Source organism: Pelmatolapia mariae, linkage group LG17 (assembly GCF_036321145.2).
Source record: "Pelmatolapia mariae isolate MD_Pm_ZW linkage group LG17, Pm_UMD_F_2, whole genome shotgun sequence".
In the NCBI taxonomy this organism is placed as follows: Eukaryota; Metazoa; Chordata; class Actinopteri; order Cichliformes; family Cichlidae; genus Pelmatolapia; species Pelmatolapia mariae.
Window position 1 is genome coordinate 31340409 of NC_086242.1, and position 22611 is coordinate 31363019.

The 22611-nt window shown below is 41.3% G+C and overlaps 2 protein-coding genes across 2 annotated transcripts; one reads left to right on the forward strand and one right to left on the reverse strand.

The window, feature by feature from the left end:
* Nucleotides 1-1955: 1955 nt before the first annotated feature.
* On the reverse strand, nucleotides 1956-11989 carry stxbp3 (syntaxin binding protein 3). The gene is made up of 19 exons (XM_063501332.1): nucleotides 11910-11989; nucleotides 10436-10485; nucleotides 10140-10221; nucleotides 9950-10026; nucleotides 9792-9864; nucleotides 9589-9689; nucleotides 8512-8657; nucleotides 7956-8049; nucleotides 7552-7676; nucleotides 7331-7429; nucleotides 7190-7247; nucleotides 7001-7066; nucleotides 6346-6426; nucleotides 6055-6190; nucleotides 5573-5679; nucleotides 5389-5487; nucleotides 3330-3415; nucleotides 2889-3037; nucleotides 1956-2596 (listed from the first exon to the last, which is right to left on the reverse strand). Exons 1-19 carry the CDS (start codon nucleotides 11953-11955, stop codon nucleotides 2493-2495), a joined length of 1779 nt encoding a protein of 592 aa, XP_063357402.1. The 5' UTR covers nucleotides 11956-11989; the 3' UTR covers nucleotides 1956-2492.
* A 191-nt stretch (nucleotides 11990-12180) lies between these two features.
* On the forward strand, nucleotides 12181-22318 carry LOC134646699 (fibronectin type III domain-containing protein 7-like). Its single transcript, XM_063500556.1, has 13 exons — nucleotides 12181-12238; nucleotides 12749-12997; nucleotides 13983-14243; nucleotides 17013-17273; nucleotides 17745-18008; nucleotides 18518-18772; nucleotides 18856-19113; nucleotides 19266-19520; nucleotides 19807-20061; nucleotides 20787-21047; nucleotides 21251-21280; nucleotides 21409-21458; nucleotides 22226-22318. Exons 1-12 carry the CDS (start codon nucleotides 12181-12183, stop codon nucleotides 21438-21440), a joined length of 2439 nt encoding a protein of 812 aa, XP_063356626.1. The 3' UTR covers nucleotides 21441-21458; nucleotides 22226-22318.
* Nucleotides 22319-22611: the final 293 nt, after the last annotated feature.

Genomic DNA, 22611 nt, shown 5'->3' on the forward strand with positions numbered 1-22611 from the left:
AAAAATACTCCCTGCTGCTCTGTGAACATTTCTCCTTTAAGTTACTCACAAAGCTTTACACAGACATGAAGAATTACAGTATATTATTGTGGGGTCTTTACCTTACAATATAAAGCACTTTGGGGCAGCTGTTGTTGTGATTTGGCACTATATTTATCTGGAACGCTACATCCAGATGAACAGAATAGACTAATTTTTTCTAAGTATGGACAGGAAAAGCAGAATAATAAAGTCTCAATTTTTTAATGAAGGCCACAAAATGCAATGAAAGCTCCGAAAAGGACAAGATAATAATTTTTCATAATTTACATTTCTCACACAGTCAGCTGAGGAATATCATAGGAATGTGAAAAAATAATAACAGACTGTTATGTTTTCTGATACTATAATCTGACAGCTATAAATATGAGAATATATTATGGCACGAATGCTGCCACCACCATTCAACCACATACAGTGATCTAAGAGTGCTTTGTTAAATTATGTAGTCAATATTAGACATAATGAAACAGAAATTGTAATATCCATCAGTTGTTGCTGTAATTTTCCATCACATTGACTTGGCTTTGGCTCTAGAACTTTTTCTCTGCCTTGCTCAACAACTTTAGGTCTCTTTGGGATTTGAACTGGACACTCTGGGGGCTGTTTTGAATTTCAAGACGGCAGACAAAGCCCTGGGACTTCTTTGACACATCACTTTTCTGGGCACTTTCAACAGATGCTGGAAAGAAAGAAATACAGTATTTACATGCTCTATTCATCTAAAACTAAATCAGCATTTCACAAATTCTCTGTATCATCAATTGTTCTCTAAACATCATTTTATTATTCAGATAAGTGATTCATATATTCAAAGCACTTGTGACAAACGGTCATCAAATATTTTAAGGCTGCTGAAGTTTGGCTCCAACTGTTGGGAGGAGAGGCTCTGACTCCCACCTGACACCCGGACGCACTCTTTCTTGCCAGGAGTTGAGCTTGCAGGTCCTGGAGCAGTAGAAGACCTTGTTGCAGCGCCTGCCCGGGGTCAGATTCACAGACACGGACCGACCGCAGTGAAAGAAGAACTTTAACACTGGTTTCATGAGAACAGGTTTACACATAAAGAAAGAAGTTCCTGAAAGCTGTGTTTAGATTAGGTAACAGAGAGCAGAAAAATAGGAACTAGAGCAGCACCTTACTGCAGATAAACGTGAGTGTCTGCGTACCTGTGGTCTCCTGCTTCCTCTGGGAGGCTTTTACTTTTGGGAGGGACACACACACAAACACACTTATAATTTAAAGCCATTTTCAATAATGAAAACAAGTGTTAGCAGTAGTCCTTAGCAGTAACATACAGTAATGTGCTAAAGTCTTGCACCACTCCTCATTTCCGGCCCTGTAGATGTTGATCCATCCTCAGCAAAAATGGTCTCAGTGACTGTCAAGGAAGGGAAACAGGGAGAAAAGTCTGGGGTTTGCCAAATTACACAAGAACTATACAAAAAATCAGTGGCAACAGGTCTGAGTAATGACTCTAAAAATGACATTTTTGGTTTGAATTGGTATGTACGGAGGAGGTCAGGAGAGAAGTACAACAGTGAGTGTCTACAGCCATCTGTAAAACAGGGTGGAGGCTCTGTGATGGTTTGGGTTTGCATTTTAGCCAGTGGCGTTGGAGATCTTGTCAAAACAGATGGAGTTACGAATGCAGAAAAGCACTGTCAGATTTTGATCCACCATACAGTTCCATACCTGTAAGTGGTTGCGTATGTGGGATCAGTGAAGCAGGACTTTCCTGTGAGTGTTTATATGTCACCCTGATGCAAAGACCTGTTAATGCTGTTTACCCAGCTTAGCCAGGAATTTAGGAAATCTGTGTTTGTTTTTGTCTTGTGGACATTTACTGGCTATTCTGATCGTTTTAGCTCCATGCGCAGTCTACAAATAAGGCAAAATGTACTCTTAAGACTTGAACCACTTCATCCATTTATTAGTCAGCTGTTCAAGGAAAACGTAAATACTTAATGTTAAAAACAGTCTTCAAAAGTCATTAAAGTGTTTATGAACAGAGGTGAAAAAGTCAAAATGGCATAGCAGGGACTCAGTGCTTACATACATATATACATCAGTGACTTTGCACCATCTTTCTGTTTCTCAAGGTTTCTCTTAGAAGCCTTTCAACTTGTAACATTATCATATTTTTTTAAGACAAACAAACAGACGGGTTAGAGTAGGATGAGATGAGTTAGTTATTAAATACTATCCAAATGTTCAAATCACAATGTCATAATCGCACCATGTTCTTAGCTCTTCATGTGGAAAATCTGCGTCTCATACCTAGCACTATGAACATGGGCTTGGATTGAAAAGCTATTTAAATGACTGTAAGGAAATTCCCTTCACAATTCCACTGAGGAAGTTGAGCTAAGTGTGCTGTGCTGAGTGATAAGGGATGTAGAGAAACAAGCGGGGTGGGGGTCTAGAGAGACGTTAGGTGGAGGCCGAACTTCTCAAGGTTTGCTCTCGACCTCTAGTGAGAAGCTTTCCATGGGTCCTTTGCTCAGGGCCTTGATCTCATCCAGGAGAACGGTGGGGGTCAAAATGTGGGAAGACCCTGTATAGGGTAAAGATAAATAAATTGCATTAAAAAAAACAAACAAACAAACAAACAAAAGAAAAGTCCTGTCATAATTCCACTCTGCTCCAGTAGGGGGTGTAAAACACCAGGAAATAACAACGCATAATAAGTGTAATCTTAAAATTCAGTGGAACCTTCCCGATAATCATCACAATCATAGCTATCCTTAGTTCATCTGCTGCAAGCTAATATTTCCCAGCATTCTGACTTTCTGCGCGCCTGTTTGGTATGAAGCATTGTCCAGCTGTTTCCTTGCATTGAAGCTTACCAATGATGACCTCGCAGGATTTCATTGCCCTGGTGACCTCGTAGGCGCAGCGCATCTCAGAGAAGCTGATCCCTCCTATAACAAAGATGATGAGACGCGAGCCAGTCCGGCGGTCATCCTGAGTGCTGGCTCTGTGCTTCTGCCGTGCGCTGTGGAGAAGATAGAGGGGCATCGGAAATATTAACTGACAGAGCCTTAAGGAAGAAAAAGCAGACGCTGCTTCTTACTGTTGAAACTGGAAAATCGACTTCATTCACCTCAATTGACCCTCTAAGAAACAGAAAGTGGATGTGGAGAGATAAATCACACAGACTGACTGTATAAGCATAACTAAGTGACACAACAACACAAAACTGTAGGGTTGTTAAACTATATATTCTTCAGTTAGAAAGAAACCAAAACAGCAGCCCAGTTCCAGCCTGGTCACTCACAAAAACCCACCTGACAGCCCCGGAGCCATTCCAGGCAGCAGGACACTCGGACTGGTGCGGCCACTCTTTGGTGTCCAGTTTGTTCTCCACGACATCCTGAAAGTAACGCATGTTTTAGAGATTATGTGACATGGAGAGCAAATCTGTTTTGCAAGCCAGTAACAATTTTAAAGTATAGTAGCCTTCACTCGCTGAGGGGTCTAACCTACATTTAATTTATATGCACATGGTCCAGTGGTCATCTTCTAAATGTTATGCAACGTGTAGCTCTTTGACCATCATGCACATACTTCAGTTTTCTTTATATTTGGAACACAAGTTTCAGTCACTCTGTAAAACGATTTATTTTGTGGGTGACGTCACAACTTAAAAGCAGAAGTCGTGCCATTAACAGAGCTAATTAACACAAGAACACATGATGAGTAATTTTGGTGCCAAGAGAAGGTGTGATAATAACGTAACTACATGATGCATTAGTAGATGTCAAAACACACGCTACTGCTTGACAAACAATCTGTTTTCCTCAAACTAAAAGTCTCACTGTTTTTTGCATCATGCATCTTTGTGCTTATAAATACTTGAGACCTGTAGATGAGCTTTAAGTTATCTGCAGCAGATATTCAGCTCCCACACATCAAATCAATTTGTCTTCTGCTGCAAGAGGAAACATTTTAACCGCATTTGACAGGAAACCAGGTGCTCAGGTGAAGACTACTGATCTTTTTCTTTCTTTTTCTTTTTCACATAATAACAGGAAATGCAAGTGAAGATGAGAAGAAACGAGCTCATGTTACAGATCCTTTTACTTGGAGTTAGAGTCTAATCTAATGTAAACTGTTATTTTCACAGTAACCTGTAAGATGATTACTAAAAGGCTCCTCTCAGTTTTGTTTGCTATTAAGAGCCTCCTCTTCATTGGATACACTCCATCTGATTGGCAACATGGATTTACAGAACTGAGACTGAGTGGAGAGAAGAGTTTGGGGGAAAACTGCAAACGGGGGTATTTCCACACCCATTTCAGAGAAACGGCTTTGGCAGCTGAGTTTTAAGAGCAAATATATATTTTCCTTTCATGATTTGTGGTTGACAGGTCACATGACTTACCAAAGTGAAAACAAAGCACAGTGAAAAGGTACATTTAGAAAAGAAAACCAAAAACTGGCAGCACAGCGAATTTCACACAAACAAAGGACAAAGACTTTCACCCAACTATAGCCTTTCATATCAACATACTTATAAGACAATAAAAACACTAGTTCTGAGACAGAAACAGAAGGACCATCCTCTGAAGAAAAACAACAAAAACAACAACAACTAATGCCTTATTGTGGTTTACACTTGCTAGGATGCAGAAAACGGTACAGAACAACACAAACTTGTGTGACACAGCTTATCAGATGACCCGAATCTGATAACCTCCTTTTGTTCTGCTTCCATAGTTGTGCTCATGAATGCCCCTTAGACGAGGACTGGGGTAGCACAATGAAACAGATAAAGTTACATGTTCAGTTTGGCAAGATGCAAGCATCAACTACTCTAATGACCGCTCAAGGCTGGGTCCACAACAGAGTCAGCTCACACATGTTAAAATGCCCCAAATCAGCAATGAAACGAACAGCGTTTTACAGCCTGATATAAAAACTGCTTTGGCAATGGATAAATTCATCCTTTATAACAACTGTGCGCCAGGGTAACTTTTTATTTATAACTCACACATTTCTACTTGCAGAGGCTCAAAGCTTTGATTGACAGGTGTCGAAAAAGTTCATTCCACCAACTGAACTGAAACATCTACACCCCGTCTGTGTGTTGGTGCCTTGTGGAGCAGTTTTACTTTCACTGTCTAAAGCATAATAACGACTCAAGTGAGCAACAACAAAGCCCACAAGTTTTTACTTTAATTTCATTGAATTTAGTTTTAGATAGATTAATAAAATCCATCACTTAGCAATCATTAGCAGCTATCTGAATCTGTGAATCGCAAAGGTACAGTTTATGGATGCTTACTAATGTAGAGATAATGGGTGCAAAGACAAGCCAGGATGCCACATGATGATCTCACTGACCTCCATCACATCTTTTATCGTAGGGATCCATCTCGAAAGGTTGTATGTCTCCTCTTGGGAACGCTCTCGTCGGTTGGGTTTACGAGAGAAGAAACTGGGCTGGAAAGAAAAATACATCAATGAAAATTAAAAAAAAATAGATAAATCAAAACACTGAAACAACGTTTTTCTTTTCTCAACCTACCGTTGTGATGATGGGCACACCCAGCTCTTTCCAGTTCAGGATATACTCCGGTTCTCCCTCGATCTTTACATGCTCAATAAGTTTGTTTAAGTTTTCCTCAGTTGTCCCTGTTTACAAACACCAAACAACCAAAAAGCAAAAAAGACCAATGGACAAATTAGCACCTCTACTTTTTAATCAAAAAAAAGAAAGTTTATTCTAGTGCTGTCAGCGTTAATCTCGTTAAAATGACGTTAACGCCATAACCGCATTAACGCGGCAAATCTCTGCTAGCGAGTTAGCACGGATCGCACCGTGCGAGGGGATGCATGGCGCTACTGCCTTAACGAGCTAACCGCGCTGACGCCGTGCAGTCCTCGCACGGGGCGATCCAGGCTAACTCGCTAACAGAGATTTGCCGCGTTAATGCGTTATAGCGTTAACGTCATTTTAACGAGATTAACGCTGACAGCACTACTTTATTCACGAGAAGGCTGATGTACCGTTCAGGCTGAAGATGTAGAGCAGCACAGCTCTGATCTTGTCATGTTTACTGTATGGGTTCAGCAGCACAGGCAGCAGAGTCCTCATGGGATCTTTCACCTTTAACCCATCCACATCGGCGCCTACTGCAAGGTCCTGCTCAGAAACATACAGCATATTACACATAGTACACATGACACACTTCCCTAAAGCTTTGATTAGAAGGTCACACTCGGCTGCATACATTAACGGTACTCTGCAGGTCAAGAAGAGTGTGACTGCTAGATCTTGATAACAGAGCATAAACAGACCTGTTCAGCTTTGCAGAGTTTCTCCACATTGTTTTTGAAATGTTTCATGCAGTCCTCAGCCAGCTGCAGATGAATCGTTTTCTAGAATCCAGACAGAAAACTGTTAAAAACATCAGGTCAACCCTATAATGGATTGCATTTATATAGCGCTTTTCTAGGCACCCAAAGCGCTTTACAATTCCACTATTCATTCACTCTCACATTCACACACTGGTGCAGGCAGACCACAGTTGTAGCCACAGCTGCCCTGGGGCAGACTGACAGAAGCGAGGCTGCCATATCGCGCCATCGGCCCTTCTGGCCAACACCAGTAGGCGGTAGGGTAAAGTTGCCCAAGGACACAACGACCAGGACAGAGAGAGCTAGGGGATCGAACTGGCAACCTTTCGGTTACAGATGAGCTTCCCAACCACCTGAACCACGGTCGCCCCTGGTCGCCCCCTATGTAATAACAGGCTGCAGAGGCGCCACACCCAACCACAATATAATGACTGCACAGTCCTTACAATAAGGAGTTGGGCTTGTTGTAAGAGTTGTATCTGTCTTAAAACCAACAAAAAGACCCTGGAGAAAATTCTGCTTTAATCTCACATTTCAGATGAACACATAACTTCGAAGTAAGTTCAGTTATCCCGACATAAGTTTTACTGCATACCTCTGTCATCTGTTTACGGAACGCAGGCATCTTCTTCATCATTTGAGACAAATTGCTAATTGTGATCTGGGCAAACAAAAAACATACATATATATTTACATATATATATATATGAACACATTAAATGTTTGCTCAAGATACGCTTTTCAAAACGAAACGATCCCACAAGCAGAAACCACTGCACTGTACCTTCCCATCTGGCTGTTTCTTGCTAGCAGATATCTCCTTCACCATCTTGGGAATTTGCCTGTTGTAGGGAAAACAAAAATATTAAGATGAGTGTTCTGACAAGAAGAAGATATTGCCATACTTCTGGTTTCACACACTTACGCTGAAACCTCTGCGATGTGCTGGTGCCTCAGCTTCACCCAGAGCATGTCATCCTCGTTCAGCAGGGCCTGCTTCTCTAAGCCGTCTCTAGCCTTGTACCTGGACACAAAATGACCCAGAATATCAGTATCTAGTTTCTCATGAGCACAAAAGTATGAAACAGTAAACATATTGTACACATATATCTCTCTATATAAAATACAGGAAGTAGACTGTATTACTTATAGGTATCGTTTTCTATTTCAATGAGATCGTAGGCCATGGCCTGGTAGGTCAGCTCGTGCAGGATGGGGGTCACAGGATCAAAGCCTCTGTCAACTATCAGCAACTGGGCTTGGGTCTTCTCCTGGTGATGTAGGGGGAAACAAAAAACTTATATATTATTAAATTATATATAAAAACAGTGATAATTCACTGCCACGAAGCAAGCTGTCCAAACTTTTGCCTTTTCAAATTTATAGTAAAGGGAACTGTTTAATGTGCTTGAGGCAAAGGAGGGATTATTTTATTCTTTCATGTGATACTTAGTTGGGATAAACAATACAGTATTTTCAAATTCCCATTTACTCCCAGGGCTACGACCTTGTTTATCCTGAAACCATCCTTTGTTCAGCAGGCCTCTCACCTTTTTCTTGCCACTGTCATCCAGCTGGTAGTGTGTAGCCAGCTTCCGGTCCACCAGCTCTGCAAGGAGTTTGGCATTCTCCATGTTGCCGTCTCTAGTTATGATATAAATTTTGTTTCCGTGAGTCAAGTGAACGTTGAGGTCAAGGTTAATCCAGTAGTTATAAAACACAAAACTGTATTTTCTGTAAATAACAGCTACACTCTGCTCTTTACATATCTTTACACTCTTACTTTCATCAGGCTGAACAGGATCAGCGCTGCTGTGAGCGAGTAAACTCACTTGCTCAGCTGCCAACTGATTCTTTCTACACAAAGCTATTTCTTTGAACAGTGAACGTTATAAGATATATCTCTACTATATTCACTCGGAACAAACACATTCTAACACCAGTCTGTTCAAAGAAACAAGTGATACCAACGTTTTGTTTTCAGAGCCCAGCCTTATTCCTGCCATTAATACGGAACCTATTCTGACTTTTTCTCGTAAAAAGTTTCACTCTGCTTGGGGGCTCGGGTGTATTGTAACCTAAGACACTACATGTTGTCTGACTTACTTCTTGTATCGGATCCCTGGGTACTCGTCTAATGTGGCACAGAGTGTAACGAGCTGGTCTGCCAGTGTCTCCAGTGTCTTCATTTTGTCCTGACTCTTGGGGCTGTAGATGCTTCGGAAAGCCCCGGGATTATCGCAGGTGAAAACCTTCAAAGTATTTAATACCACAGTGTAAACCACAGCTGTCATCATTAAAGATCCAGAAGATACAAACTGAGCACAAGGATCATTTTTAATTTCTCATCGTTTCCCGAACTCAAGGCTATAATACATTAAGCACCTGCTTGTGTGTTTCTTTGTCTGCTCACATCTCCTAGATAATCAGCAGATGAGCAATCAAACCTGGTACACAGGTATATCTTAGACCCCTAAAGGTTCTCATCTATATCAGAAATTATGACATCATTGTGTTTCCTAACATGCGCCTAGTAACAGGCTAAAGTGACCCATTTTCAGAATATATGCACATATACCACCTTTTACTTCAATGACAACATCTAATTTCTAATTCACATCAACATATGATGAATTACACATGATATGACGGCAGCATGTTGCCTGCCAAACACGAAGCAAGCGGCTAATAAACAAACAAACCCCGTTTTAAGCCTTTGTGAACCTACAACACCTGATGAAAACACCCTTTTGTTTTAATTTCATGACAGTAACAACTCATATCTGCAAAAGTTGAATTCACCAGTGTTTTCTTTCGCTCATTGCAGCAAGACAATGCCAGTAAGGCGTATACAACAGTAGTTTTCTGTTTCTGCAACTATCCCACCTGCAGTCAAAAACCATTGAAAACACACAGTGAATTATAAATGGGAAAGGTTGACAACCTAGCCGTTGAAATGCTATATCAAGGAAAAATGTGAAGCTACAGGATTTACTCTCTTTAGGACTTCAAGAAACACCCTACACGAGGCAAATTCCCCTCCTTCAATAACAGGCAAGTGCACAGGCAAGTGCACAGCCTGCGTGCGTGCCTGTCAACTGAGGGAAATTTTGACAAAAAGAGGAAATGGACTATTACAAAATAAACTAAAAAAGCACACTTGGCTAAATTGTAAACACTTACTTGTGCTTCCTGAGGCATGAAAGAGATGTTTATTTCCTTGCAGACCCTTATGTGCTTTCCACAGGCTTGCCTCATTTTGTTGAACAGGTCATCAGGGCAGTCTGCGGATCAAAAAAGCTTTCAGTGCCCACTTTGATCGTAAAAGGTATATCTGCTATTTGGCTGATGAAGCAGATTTAAGCACCAACACAGGAGTTACCTACAGTCAGTGAAATAGACGTACGCAGCTTTGTATTTGGGTTTGGGCTTGAAATCCTTTATAAAGGCATCCACACACTATGAAAATAAATTAGATGTAAGAACTCACAACAGAGTTTGGCAGTGATATGTTTAAAAAAATGAAAAAGTTTTAACAGCAAACCTTAGCAGTAGGTGTCATAAAGTAAATGGCCTTCATTTCGGGAACAGGCTCTCTGCTTTTGAACAGGTCCTCCACAACTAGAAACAGAATACTAGTAGTCAATAGTAGCTAAAGACATACACGCACAAATTATCTTTAATCAAATAGCTTCATGATGTAAAAATAAATATAAGGACATCATTCCACCTACTTGTTATCTTCTCTGACATCAGATCGGACATTTTGCAGCATGATGAGAGGAGCTTGGTGGTGAAGGGATCCAGAATCAATATCTGTGAAGAAGACAACGTGAAAATGCTCCTTTAATTATGCATTAAACAGTAATATGCTCCCATGCTATGCAGCACCACATAAAAATTTCTCTATATCGAGACAAAGCGTATGAGTGAGAATCAATCATATCAAAGCTGAATCTGTAACTCGGAGCTTGTCCATTTATCCAAGTACAATCCTGGGACTGTAATGAGCACATGGTGGGTTTCTTACCTTCCATACTTCAGAGTTTCTGCAGTCTGTAACAATTGTGTCCTGTATTCCTGTAAGGAGCACATAACATGACAACATGAAAAACACGACAATAATCTGAAAACAAATTATCGTTCATGATGTCACTGTTAAAGCTACCTCTTAGTTCAAGTGTGCAAAACAGAAAGTGATGTAATCAGAACTGCAAATATCCATTATCTCGCTACTTATGCATCAAATTAAAACATATAAATGATGCATAAGCCTAATGTATAAACGTTATGCAGTTGTGTTTCGTAATATTTCAGAATCTTGGTACAATTGTACAATTGATTTTTGATATCTGTTTGGGTCATATCACATGAGCCCATCAAATGCCTCCCACTTGACCATCTAAGAAAAAACGAAAGGGTGTGGCACTAGTAGTTTTCTAGATAATGGCATTTTAAAACAGCTCCTCAAAATAAAAAATAAAAAAGTGCCAAAAAAACTCAGATCCCGTCACTTTTTATTTTGTTGTGAGGAAACAGTGAAGTCCTGGAGTTTTACATATTTTCTCTTAAGCAGTAAACTTAAACTTAGTATTTTTTCCGGCGATTTTTGTAAAAAAATTAATAATTGAGAAGGAAAGATCTTTGAACTAACTGAAGTATTTACGTACTGCCAAGGTTATTTCAGCTTTCATGAGTGGAGTATTAAAAACAACGGCTGTTTCTGTCTAACTCTGTTACTTGACTATTAGCCTGTTATTGGGTAAACCTGAGTGATAGCACTCTCATTAATTTAGGGAAATCTCTTCAGCGACGTTATGGTCATTTTGTAGCCTGTAGTGCGTAAACTTGAATCATCCGTACATTTTCGGCCGATTATCCAATTCATAATCGCTTGAAGGAGTCTATCCCAGCTGTCACAGGGCGAAAGGTGGGGTACAGGTCACCAGTTTGACGAAGTTCTAAAAACACATGTCAGCAGCAGCAAAACTTCATTACCCCTGTTCTACTGGGCTGCATCAGTTTTAGCTGCTTGTTTGACCCCCATTTTAACGGCAACCCAAACCAGCCTTCTTGGTGACATAACCTAACCACAGCCAACAAGAGGAAGGCAAGACATCAGGATAAGGATACAAATCATACGCCAGGCTTGTAGCAATCCCGCTGCATAAACGAGGTGCGGTTGCAGACGTACAGTGACCTCACCCATGGCTACTCCTACAAACAAGTAGCCTAAAATCGTTATGTTCTGACCGGGCCAAGTGTTAAGTCAAGTTGCGTCTGCGGCTGTTTCCTCTATTGTATCTACTGCGTTTGGTAAATTTGTAATTTTCCGCTCAAGGGGAACAGCTGAATGAAAATGTTCGCTGTTATTCCAAAAGCTAAAGTCGCGCAGGAAGAGGTTAGCTAAAACAGCTCACAGTTCACGGCCTGTCACGTGCTAAACAAACGCAGTTGTGCTATTTTCAAGAACAAGAAATACTCTCCTGTTGGAGTAAACTTACTTTTCCAAACTATTCTTTTCAGCCCGTGATCTGAGCCCGCTGCCATCTTGTTTTTTTTTCCCCACTGCGCCTCTTCCCGTCGAGAAATTCACGAACACAAACTCTGACGTCATTCGCGTCACCAAGTGTGCGACAGTGAGTTGTAGTTTTTTTTAATGATGTAGCGCACAAGACATCTATCTATCTATCTATCTATCTATCTATCTATCTATCTAACGGGCTATCTCTGTTACTGTCAAAGGGGTGGCTCTGAGGCCTCCAGACAGTAATTATGTCCATGTCACATTTAGTGGATATATCCTTGAGTGCAGAAGATGATGCTTTCAAAGGTAGGTTGTTTTCATGGCATTCAACCTACACCGGCCCCATCTCACTGCTTCAATATAAAAAGACATTTACCCCCCCCCCCCCCCCCCAGTGGGAGGGGCTTGCTGCAGGTATTTCAGCTGGTAGATGTTTAAGAAAAGATCAAACCACTAGAGAGAAGTGTTTTTAAGAATCAAAGAGACGCTATCAAGAGAAGGAGAGAAGACACAAACCAGAAAAACTGGTGCTATGAAGTGGCTGGAGATTTTTGTATTACTGGGCATGTGCTCACAGGTATTGTAATAAATAGTGAGGAGATAATTGTTATAGGAAATTGATCAGAACACTTAATACATATATTTTATCTTAATTTGCAGGCTGCAGCCCAATCAGGTACTGTATGTTGTCTTTTACTATATTCAACTGTTGGCGCTTTATCACAGAACAAGAAAAAAAACTTGACTTGTCTGAAAGAATCTTTTTCTCAGGGTGCCAGATGTGTCTTATAATGATTTTTGCTCTACCCTCATTAGATTTTAAAGTGTCTGTGTTCTCTGCAACATCAAAGACTGTGACTCTCAGATGGACCAGGTACTCTGGAGCCACTTCATACCAGATCACTGTAAAATCACAGAGCAAACCTGTCGCTTTTGCATCATTTGGTCCAAACACAGTGATGGGCTCTGTTACCTCGCTGCCTCCAAACGTCATGTATAACTTCGTAGTTGTTGCAATGAGTGGTTCCCAAGTACTCAGCACTGTATCAGTTGAATCATCAACAGGTGAGACTTCATGCACTTCGGTCCATGCTCATGCTGTTTAAGATATGAAGTATACAGTCTTGTGTTGTCCTTCACTATTTATTTCTAAAACAAACAGTTTTTAAATAAATTTTATTGAACATGACTTTGTCCTAATAAGTTGTTCATTTCTAGAGGGTCCAGGTTGTGTAGCTGTTGCATAGAAAGTTTGGAGAACACGCTACAGCAGCTGATGAACCCACTGTACACCACAATGAAATCCTAAAGTATTTGTAGCAAGCTTCATTTCTGTTGCATCACATAAGAGTGTTAAGATTGTAGCTTATAATTTGAATGGAAAAGATAGAACTGATTCATTATGAAAAGGATGTCATTTAGGAAGTAAACTTTCCAGTGTTTCTTAAGTTTTTCAAACTTCCCACTGGACTGGTAATACCTATTATTAAACTTTTATTACACAGTGTCTTTAAGTGTCTGTTCTCCATAGAGTTCAAGGTTGTTAATTCTGAACTTACAGTTTCCCAATTAATTTTATTTGAGTTGTAAATTTCAAAGAATAGCCTGTAAAGCTCGATGGGCTAGAATGTTTGTAAAGCTGCCATGTTTAGGCACACTGATCACTGATCTAAATAAAATTATGTACGGCAAAAAAGCTATGCCAGAACTATGAAAATAAGTAATTTTGCAATGCAAATCTAGCTATCTAGATCTGTTGGCAGTTTTACTACTGGTATTACTGCCATTTTTCAGGCTAGCATCACTAGTATCACTTGAGGCATCACTAGTAATAAACATGTGATTTATTCTATAGTTATGTTCAGTAAATGTACCAGGGGAGATTCACAGTCGATAAAGTTTGGGGTTGTTTTGGTTGTTTTTTTAATTAAAAAACCACTTAATTAAACCACTTAAATCTAAAGTTCAGCCCGCAGACACATACAGGAAAAATGAACTTAAGAGTGGACTTAATACCATCCCAGTTGTGAACTGTTTGTGCCTCTTTCAGCCCCTGATATGATGGAGCCCATTCTGACAGTGAAGTCACTGGATAGCACAACCTTGACTGTGGAGTTTAACTTGAGAAACGGGGCGTCTCATTACATCATACGTGTCGAGAACAGCAACGGCTTCTTCAGAGAGGTTGCAGCGTCCTCCTCTCCAGCTGAGATTGAGTCCCTCGTGCCGTACACTGAGTACTCGCTCAGCATCATGGCTGTGAACACCGCAGGCCGCAGCCAGCCCTCAATTCCTGTAACTGGAAAGACAGGTGGGATTTTCAAATTACTCATGTGAAATGGGTCTCACACCCCATGCCCTGCAGAAGTCACTTGATCTGTTTTATTGTCTAAACAGCACAACCACTATATTCAATTGTTCAAGTGAAAGGTACAGTATACACACTCATCTTCAACCCTACGGGCCTCCCTGGCATCGGTGGTAACCATACCTGACCCCTCTATGTCAAACATAAAGAGCTGAACTCATCCTGACTAAAGGGTTACCAGCTCTAATCTCATCTTTACGGGGGGCAACATTCGATTCTCAGGAACATGAAACATGAACTCGCAGCTGTAGCCTCTCAGTGGTGCAATGAGTTTACTGATCTTGCACCAGTCAACAGGTCTTGTTTAAAAATCTCTTAAGATTGTACCTGTTCAACTAATCCCGTCACTCTGTGTCGGGCTAATTCTCCCATATTCTGTCTGTCTGTCAAATTTCAGATAGGATGCAATCATTTTTTAATAATTCAGAGAAATGTCCTCTAAACTTTTTCATTTATGCAAACTTGATTAACTTGAAACAAAAATGAAGACAAAGTTATGTGACTATTACCAAAGTAATACAAAGTTTATCTATTAATAATACTGATTACTTAACTTAACTTAACTTAATATATTAGTAACAGTTTTCATTGATAACATACAATTACTTGAACCTTTCACGCTTTAATTCTAAGCAACTTTCAAACTGTGTAACGTCAACTTAACCCACTATTAAGCTGACGTTACACACTGACTTCCTTCACATAGTCTTGGATTAAACTTTTTTAATCTTTTTTTTTTAAACTTCTTTAGCCATCAGAATTGTTGTCTTAAGGCCAAGAGAGATGCCAAGCGGATTTACTTTACCAAGTGGATCATCATGGCCTTGCCATATTGGTCCATTTGATTGACCTTTATTATAATTATGTATTTATTTTATTTTCGGTTGTTACAGTCGGGACAGACATGACTGGGGGATAGGACAGGGAGAAAGAATGAAAGAAAGAGAGGGAGAGAAAGAAAAATAGAGGGGAGAAGAGATGGTGAGAAAGGGGAGACGAAAGAAAGAGAAAACAAACAAAACACCTGGATCACCTGTATGGAGAAAAAAAAACAGAAGAGAAAACAAACAAACAAAAAACAGCAACATAATAAATACAGCACCATCACAATAAACTAGCTAGCAGTAGATAACAGTAGATACTAAATATTAAATGTTATTGTGCAGCACGCAAGATAGACAGCGCACAATGTGCTTTGAGGTAGCAGCCAAGAAAGGTGTAGTTTGTGTCTGTGAACACCCGTGTGTACACCTGTGTGGATAAGCATGCTTGTATTCCGAAGGTTTCTCCATGTAACGATCTGCTAGGGAGTGTGGGGAGCCATAGCCCCGTCCCCCAGGGCATGAAGCAGGTATGGAGGAGATCCAGGCCCCAGACATCCAGAGGCCCCAGAGTACAAGGACCCAAGGAGGACCACCAAAGGGGGGGAACCGTGCCACCCTCCTGGGAAGAGCTGAGTAGAGCCCCAAACGAGAGGTCACCCAACAGCCACAGAGCAGAGGCCAGAGGGGGTTGCAGTGGCGTGCCCGCGGGCTCTGCCGGCAGCCAGCTGCGCCAGAGAGGACCGAGCTTCAGGCACAGAGGCCAGAGGCCTGAGGACACCCCACCCCCCGGAAGGGGTCCAGCCGGGCCACAGGCACCAGGCCCCGCCAATCGGCCACCAGGAGTGAGCCGGTACATACATGAGTGCCCAGCCCCAGCCGACAAGAACCACCAGCACACCAACGTCTGAGGGCATCAGCCACCGGCAGGGAGTGTGGTGAGGGGAGATAGGCCTCCGTACTTTGGAGGGCCTGAGATGTTCCCAGAGAGGTGGAGTCTAAGACCCAACCTGACATATAGACACAGACGAACAGGCGCATGCAGACTCAAACGTGCATCCCCACCCCCATATACACAACCAAATACTCGGCACTTACCCAACATGTAGACAGACACAAATAGACACTGCACAGACATTCACACTCCCCAAACATACTCTATATCCCAGGTCCAGGTACCCCCGCCCCCAGAGGGGCAAGCCGCACCTAGACCCAGGAGGTGTAACCCTTCTCTCTGGGGTGGAGGCAAGCGGACCGCCTCCTTATCTGCAGTAGCAGGGAGGCCCCGCATCGCAGACCCCAATCTGACGGCCAGCACCTCCTCCCAGCCCCCCAGCCCTGACGGCTAACAGAACCGGGGTGAGTGAAGACCCCAAATCTCCCACCACCCGCTCATATGTAGTGTTGCTGTGTGCTGTTCTAAAGTGCATTTAAAACACAGGAGGGCATGGTGCTTCCTGCCAGAGAGCAGCACGGCTCCTCCCGAAAACCCTCAGTGTCTATATGCATTAAAATTGAGGGTAGGGCACCAGCGCCAGAGGTGGGTTGGAATACACCGACCATCCTCTGGATGCTGTAAAACGTGCCAACCCCCAAGGCCCTATATGTATGTGTTATGTGAGAGTGTGAGTAATGTGGATGTCTAGGTTGCAGAATAAAATTGAGGCACAGGTGGCCAGAAGGGGACAGAGGGGGGGGGTGCCTCCCCTGCACCCTGGTGACATATCTGCACCCCAAGCCCTGCGTGTGTGGGTGGGTGTGGTAGAGCGGGAAGAGGGAGGTAGCCGAGGATGGGGAGGGAAGAAACTTTTGAACTTTCAATAATGTGCTACAGTATTCATCCCCCACACCAGTTACTACATATAAAACAGTCTAATCTTGTCTTTCACAGTTTTGGCTCCTCCTCAGCTTTCGCCCTCCTCTACGAGCAACAGCAGCATCGTTGTATCCTGGGATCCAGTTGCTCATGCCGTCCAATACACCCTGTCCATATGCAAGCTTGATTCAAACACAAGCATGGGCGTGTACAACACCTCCAACACCAGTTTGACCTTCTCCGGCTTGGATGCTGGCTCACTCTACGTCATAACTTGTTTTGCTTGGGATCTCGAAGGTCGAAAGGGAGACAGCTCGAACATTAAACAGGCTACACGTAAGCAGGCACTGAGACACTTGTCTGTTTGTGACTGTACACTTTGTGTTTACTCTAGCATACAGAGTGTTATTCGGTAAGAGCCCTGGACAGCATGAAGAATGCTTAACCATGATCTAGGGTCAATGCTACAAAGCAGTAAAGCCACCAAAAACTCACACAGTATTATAATTCAGAGGAGTCTTATTGTGGGAAATTATCCATAAGGTTTAATGAACATGCTGCTTGACAAATATAGGAACACAACAAGGATGAAATACTTGTTTTCTAAACTTAGAACCTTGAAAACTTCCTGTTTTAGTAGACATTTGAAAAAAACAATGAAGTAAAAAAGCAAAATTTTCCACTTAATTACAACAAATAAAAGCATGCATTCAAAAATAACCAAATGCAGTTATATCACACTGGTTCTGGTGTCTACTCCAGTTTAGTCCTTCGCTGGTTTTGTTTTTATTTTTTGTCATTTAACAGGACCTCGGACCCCAGCGTCTGTCAATGTGTCTGTGGTGATGAATGGCAGTGTGGCTGGACTCTTGGTGTCTTGGGAGCTAGACCAGGAGGTCTATGGACCCATTGAGTACAATGTGATGAGTGACCTGAGCTTAATGTGTAAGACCACATCCAGCTTCTGCACCCTCTCAGTAGTGGGGTGTGGAGAGGTACACACCATCCAAGTCACTGCCTCAAATGAGGCTGGGCCCAGCTATCCATCTAGCCCTGCAGTCTTCATCACCTGTGAGTAGCAGAGATATGAATGTGTCATCCACATAATGTTTATAAAAATACTGGAATTACCTTCCGGGTATGAAGCCGAATGCAGAAACTTGTTTTGTTTCTAATGCATTGATTTAAATTAAGATTTATATTCCATATGACATGAAAAACACCCAAATTTAATTCCACATTACAAAAGTTGAATGTATCCTGTGAAATTAATGACCACTAAGGGTAACTATGGACCAATGGTAGCAATACTTTGACCTCTGAACTCTGACCCTTTATAACCACAACATTTTAAAACTCATAAGCAGATAAAACAATTTCAACATTTTTTTTTATATCACACTGTTTATATATCTTAAAGAAAACAATTTATTCATTAAAAATCTTCAAACTTTTAATAACTACAATGCAAAACATGCTATAAAATATGGCACACAAGTTTTTTGTGCTCTACACCAAACCCCTACCTGACACTATGAGTGTGTAACTGTGACTAAATTTCCTGCTGCCTTGTGCTGCAGTCCCCTGCCCACCTGAGTCTTTGGAATTAGTGGAGTCTTCAGAAGGCAACTGCACTCTAACGTGGAAAACCGTGGCTCATGCTGACAGCCACATGGCTCTTATCGAGACAGCTGGCAGCAGTGTGGAAACCTGCAACACCACCAGCAACAACTGTACCTTTCACTGCCCGTGTGGGCAAACATACCTCCTGTCTGTGCTGGCCTTCAACCACGCTGGCAGCAGTCCTCAAGGACAAGTTCTCAACTACACCACTTGTAAGTAGCAGCAGAAATTGCACTTTTTAGTCACAATGAGATGCATTTTCTTCACTCTCTGATCATTCATAAACTTCTTTTAGTGGTGTGTTGCCCAGAGGATGTGTCAGTGTCAGCAGTGAGCACTGACACTCTGGAGATCAGTTGGATGCCCTTACGGGGGGCAGTGCTGTATGAGACCCGGGCTGCACACAGTTCAGAGGTCATCCTCTGTAATGACACCGCACCGGTGTGCGTCCTCTCTGACCTCAGCTGTGACACTGCCTACAGTGTGGTGGTGATTCCCTGCAGTGATATGAGCGGTTGCAACCGTGCTTGTAAAGCTCACACCAAAGACACAGGTAGAAAACCTATGTATATAAATAAGGGTATAAAGACATATCCAAAGAGAAAAAGTCCACAATATCTAAAAAAAAGATGTCTCCTCATAATTTTGAGGGGTCCTTAAACAACGTGGACACCATTAACTCAGCCGTCTCTCCATTCTCATTAGCTCCCTGCATGCCAAACAATGTGATGCTCAATCCAAAGAACTCCTCCTGCGTCACTGTCAGCTGGATAGCAAATAACAGGGCCGCTAATTACACTGTAAGCGCAAATGGAGATGATGACAAACACATCTGTAGTACCAATGAAAGCAGCTGTGACATCACCCACCTTTCCTGTGGCGCCACCTATGAAGTGAGCGTCGAAGCAACCAGCACAGCTGGTCGGAGTTTACCCAGCTACTCTGAGTTTCTAGAAACAGGTGAGCAGTCAAATGCTGTCACTCACGAACAGTCAGTGCTGCTTCCTGACCTTTCTTGCTTAACTTTACAACTTTGCATAACTTCATATGTGACTTTATTCCAGGTAATTATATGGGACCTAAAAGAGTTTATGTTCAGTTAAACACTGCCCATCTTTACGTCAATTTTTCTAGTTTACAAGACTCATATTTAGACACTTTTGCCTAGCTGCAATATAAAAATATACTGAACTGTACATCAATTGATATGTTATAACTGTTTCCCACACCTCATCTTCTATCGCAGAACCGTGTTGCCCAGTGAATCTGACGGTGGATCAGGTGACCCAGGCAATCACCAACGTGTCGTGGTCTCTCGCCAAAGGGGCACGCTTGTTCATCGCCACTCTGACGTCATCACACGGTCATGCCCGCTGCCATACCCAGGACTCCCATTGCCTCATGGGATGCATCACCTGCAGCACCAACTACACTGTCACCATGGAGGCAATCAGCCATAACGGACGCAGGTCCAACTGCACCTATCAGGGTTTCTCATCAAGTGAGTGGTCTTCTAATAAACTGTGACAATAAGTAACAAAGAGTGGTCAGTGAAAGATAAAAGAAAACATAAAACAGAAGAAGTATGGACAAATTTAAAGGCTAAAATGATCTGTCAGAGCTCTGACAAGTTTAGTTAAACATGCAGTAAACTATTATGGTTTTACTTTGGTTACTCGTTTCAAATATGTACATAGTTTTAAATAATCATGGCAATTTATGTGCCATCCAATGACCCAAAATGGCTTTGGTCACAACCCCCAGCCACCTGCTGATCAAAGCTTCTGTTTGCCAAGGACAGCCAATCAAAAGAAGGCAGGCTTACAAAGAGGGTTGCATTTAAAGGGGGAAAGTTAAAAGAACTCTTTTAGAGAGAGGATGAACTGAGGAGCTCTGGCAATCAGGTGAATCATGCAAAACTACAAAAACAGAGTATAAAACTAAAAATATGGAGGTGGAAAGGAGTGTAGTAAGTCACTTAAAAAAAACTAATATATGACTTAAAGGCCTTTATTTTATGTATTGAAGTAAAAACTTACTAGGAATTGTGGAATTTTTTTAGAAGTATCAAGATAAGTGTATACAAACAGAAGATATGCCTACAGATGAAACAGCAAAACCAAAGCTGTTACAGTCATAGTAATCTGTTTTTCTTCAGCCTTTAATTACAAAGTAGTATTCTAGTCACAAGACATGCATCACTTCATTAGCATGTCTTTGTTGCAGGTCCCTGCTGTCCGTCTGGTGTCAAATTATACAGCACGACCAGTAATTCTCTGCGGGTTTACTGGCGCAGCACTGGGAGCAACCACAGCTCCATCGCAGAGATGGTGGGGAGCAACAGCAACTACAACTGCACCGCAGCTCCTGGAGACAACAGCTGTGACTTCGGCAGCGTCCAGTGCGGGGACGTCTACATTGTAGTGGTCGCTCCACTCACACAAGAGGGCAGCAAAGTCCAATTCTGCCCGGAGAGACTGTACTCGGGTAATTCAATGTGAAATTTTATAAAATTAGACTTTGTGTTTATTTTATTTTCCATTGATTATATTATTATAGCGATCCCTTTCACACATTGTTCTCATTATTTCCATGTTTCATCAAGGTAAAGTTTTATATAAACATGAACCAGTAACTGTGATTAGAACAAAAGTACCTCAGATTTAGACTTTTCTGTTTCTGCTCTTTAGTCAACTGTTTAGGAGACAACATTGGCACAGGTAAGTTTGCCATCTTTCTACATTTTTTTAATTTGGATTCAAAAAATGTTATTTTGGATTGCATTAGATTGTAAAAAAAAAAATGCATGCATTTTTTTCTAAATATGCTTCAACCTCTTCTCCATCAGTTATTTACAGAGGGAAGAGAAGCGTGGACTAGCATGTTTAGCAACAAATGGTAAGCAGCTGGCTAAAGAGAGAGCATATAAGCTATAGCAGTGGTGTCAAAAATAAAGCCTGAGGGCTCGAATCAGTAAAGACTTCAATCTGGTGCACTGGACAGCTTTGGAAAATTTGAAGGAGGAATTTTTAGCTTTTCCTGGTGATAAAGATCCCTGATACCCACAGACATTTATACTACACTAAAGTCTACCTGTTATAGATCAACATATGGTTAAAAAAAATAAAATAAAAAAAGGACATTTTCTGTGAATTAACGAAAATTTAATGTTTGAGTTACCAGAACCTTTTCTGTAATTTTACACATGTATCATGCAGAGAAAAAACTACACGAAAGGTATGAAATATAAAAAGATGGAAATCATTAAGATAAGATTCAAAAGTCTTCCATCTGAAACTTTGCTAATGTTTAGTTCTAGTCAGCGCCATTCCTTTTTTAAAAAAATGTACCATAAATGTCACATACAAGAATCAGAGTTCACTTTCTGTTTTTATGGTGCTAAACTGTGGAACGGTCTATGTCTTGAATTTATGATAACATTTTTAATGACAGTTAAAATAATTGACCATCTTTTGTCTCTACCGTCTTTTCTATGAATCCTGCTTGTGTATATTAATGTCTATCTTCTGGCTACAAAAAACACAGCGACACTTGACATTGTTGTCATCAGATTTGAGCACATTAAACCAATGAGCGAAATTAAAAGTACAAATATTGCAGGCCAGTATTCAGTTTTCATGGGTTTTGATCTTTTTCCTCTACAGAAAACATGTTCATCCTCCTCTTCCTCATCCATCACCCCCATCCTCACCGGAATGATCCCAGCCTCATAAATATATAGAGAAACAACCACAAATGTTTAGCCATGCAACATGTTGGTATAATATTGTTACATGATTTTGATGTGGCATAGGAAAGCAAACCCACAGTCTGCTCCAACATTTAAGATTCAAATCTGTGATCTGTGAAAATCATAGATTAAAGTTAAAGTAACTAAAGTTATGTTAAGTTGGGGAAATTCTAAATTAATTTTAACCACAAATTACTGGATTTAATAGGAAAAAGATTTTTTTTAAACTGGTAAAAATTGCAATTGATAGTTGAAAGTAAAACATTTACTATGCTTGAATAGCTAATTCAAACTACATAT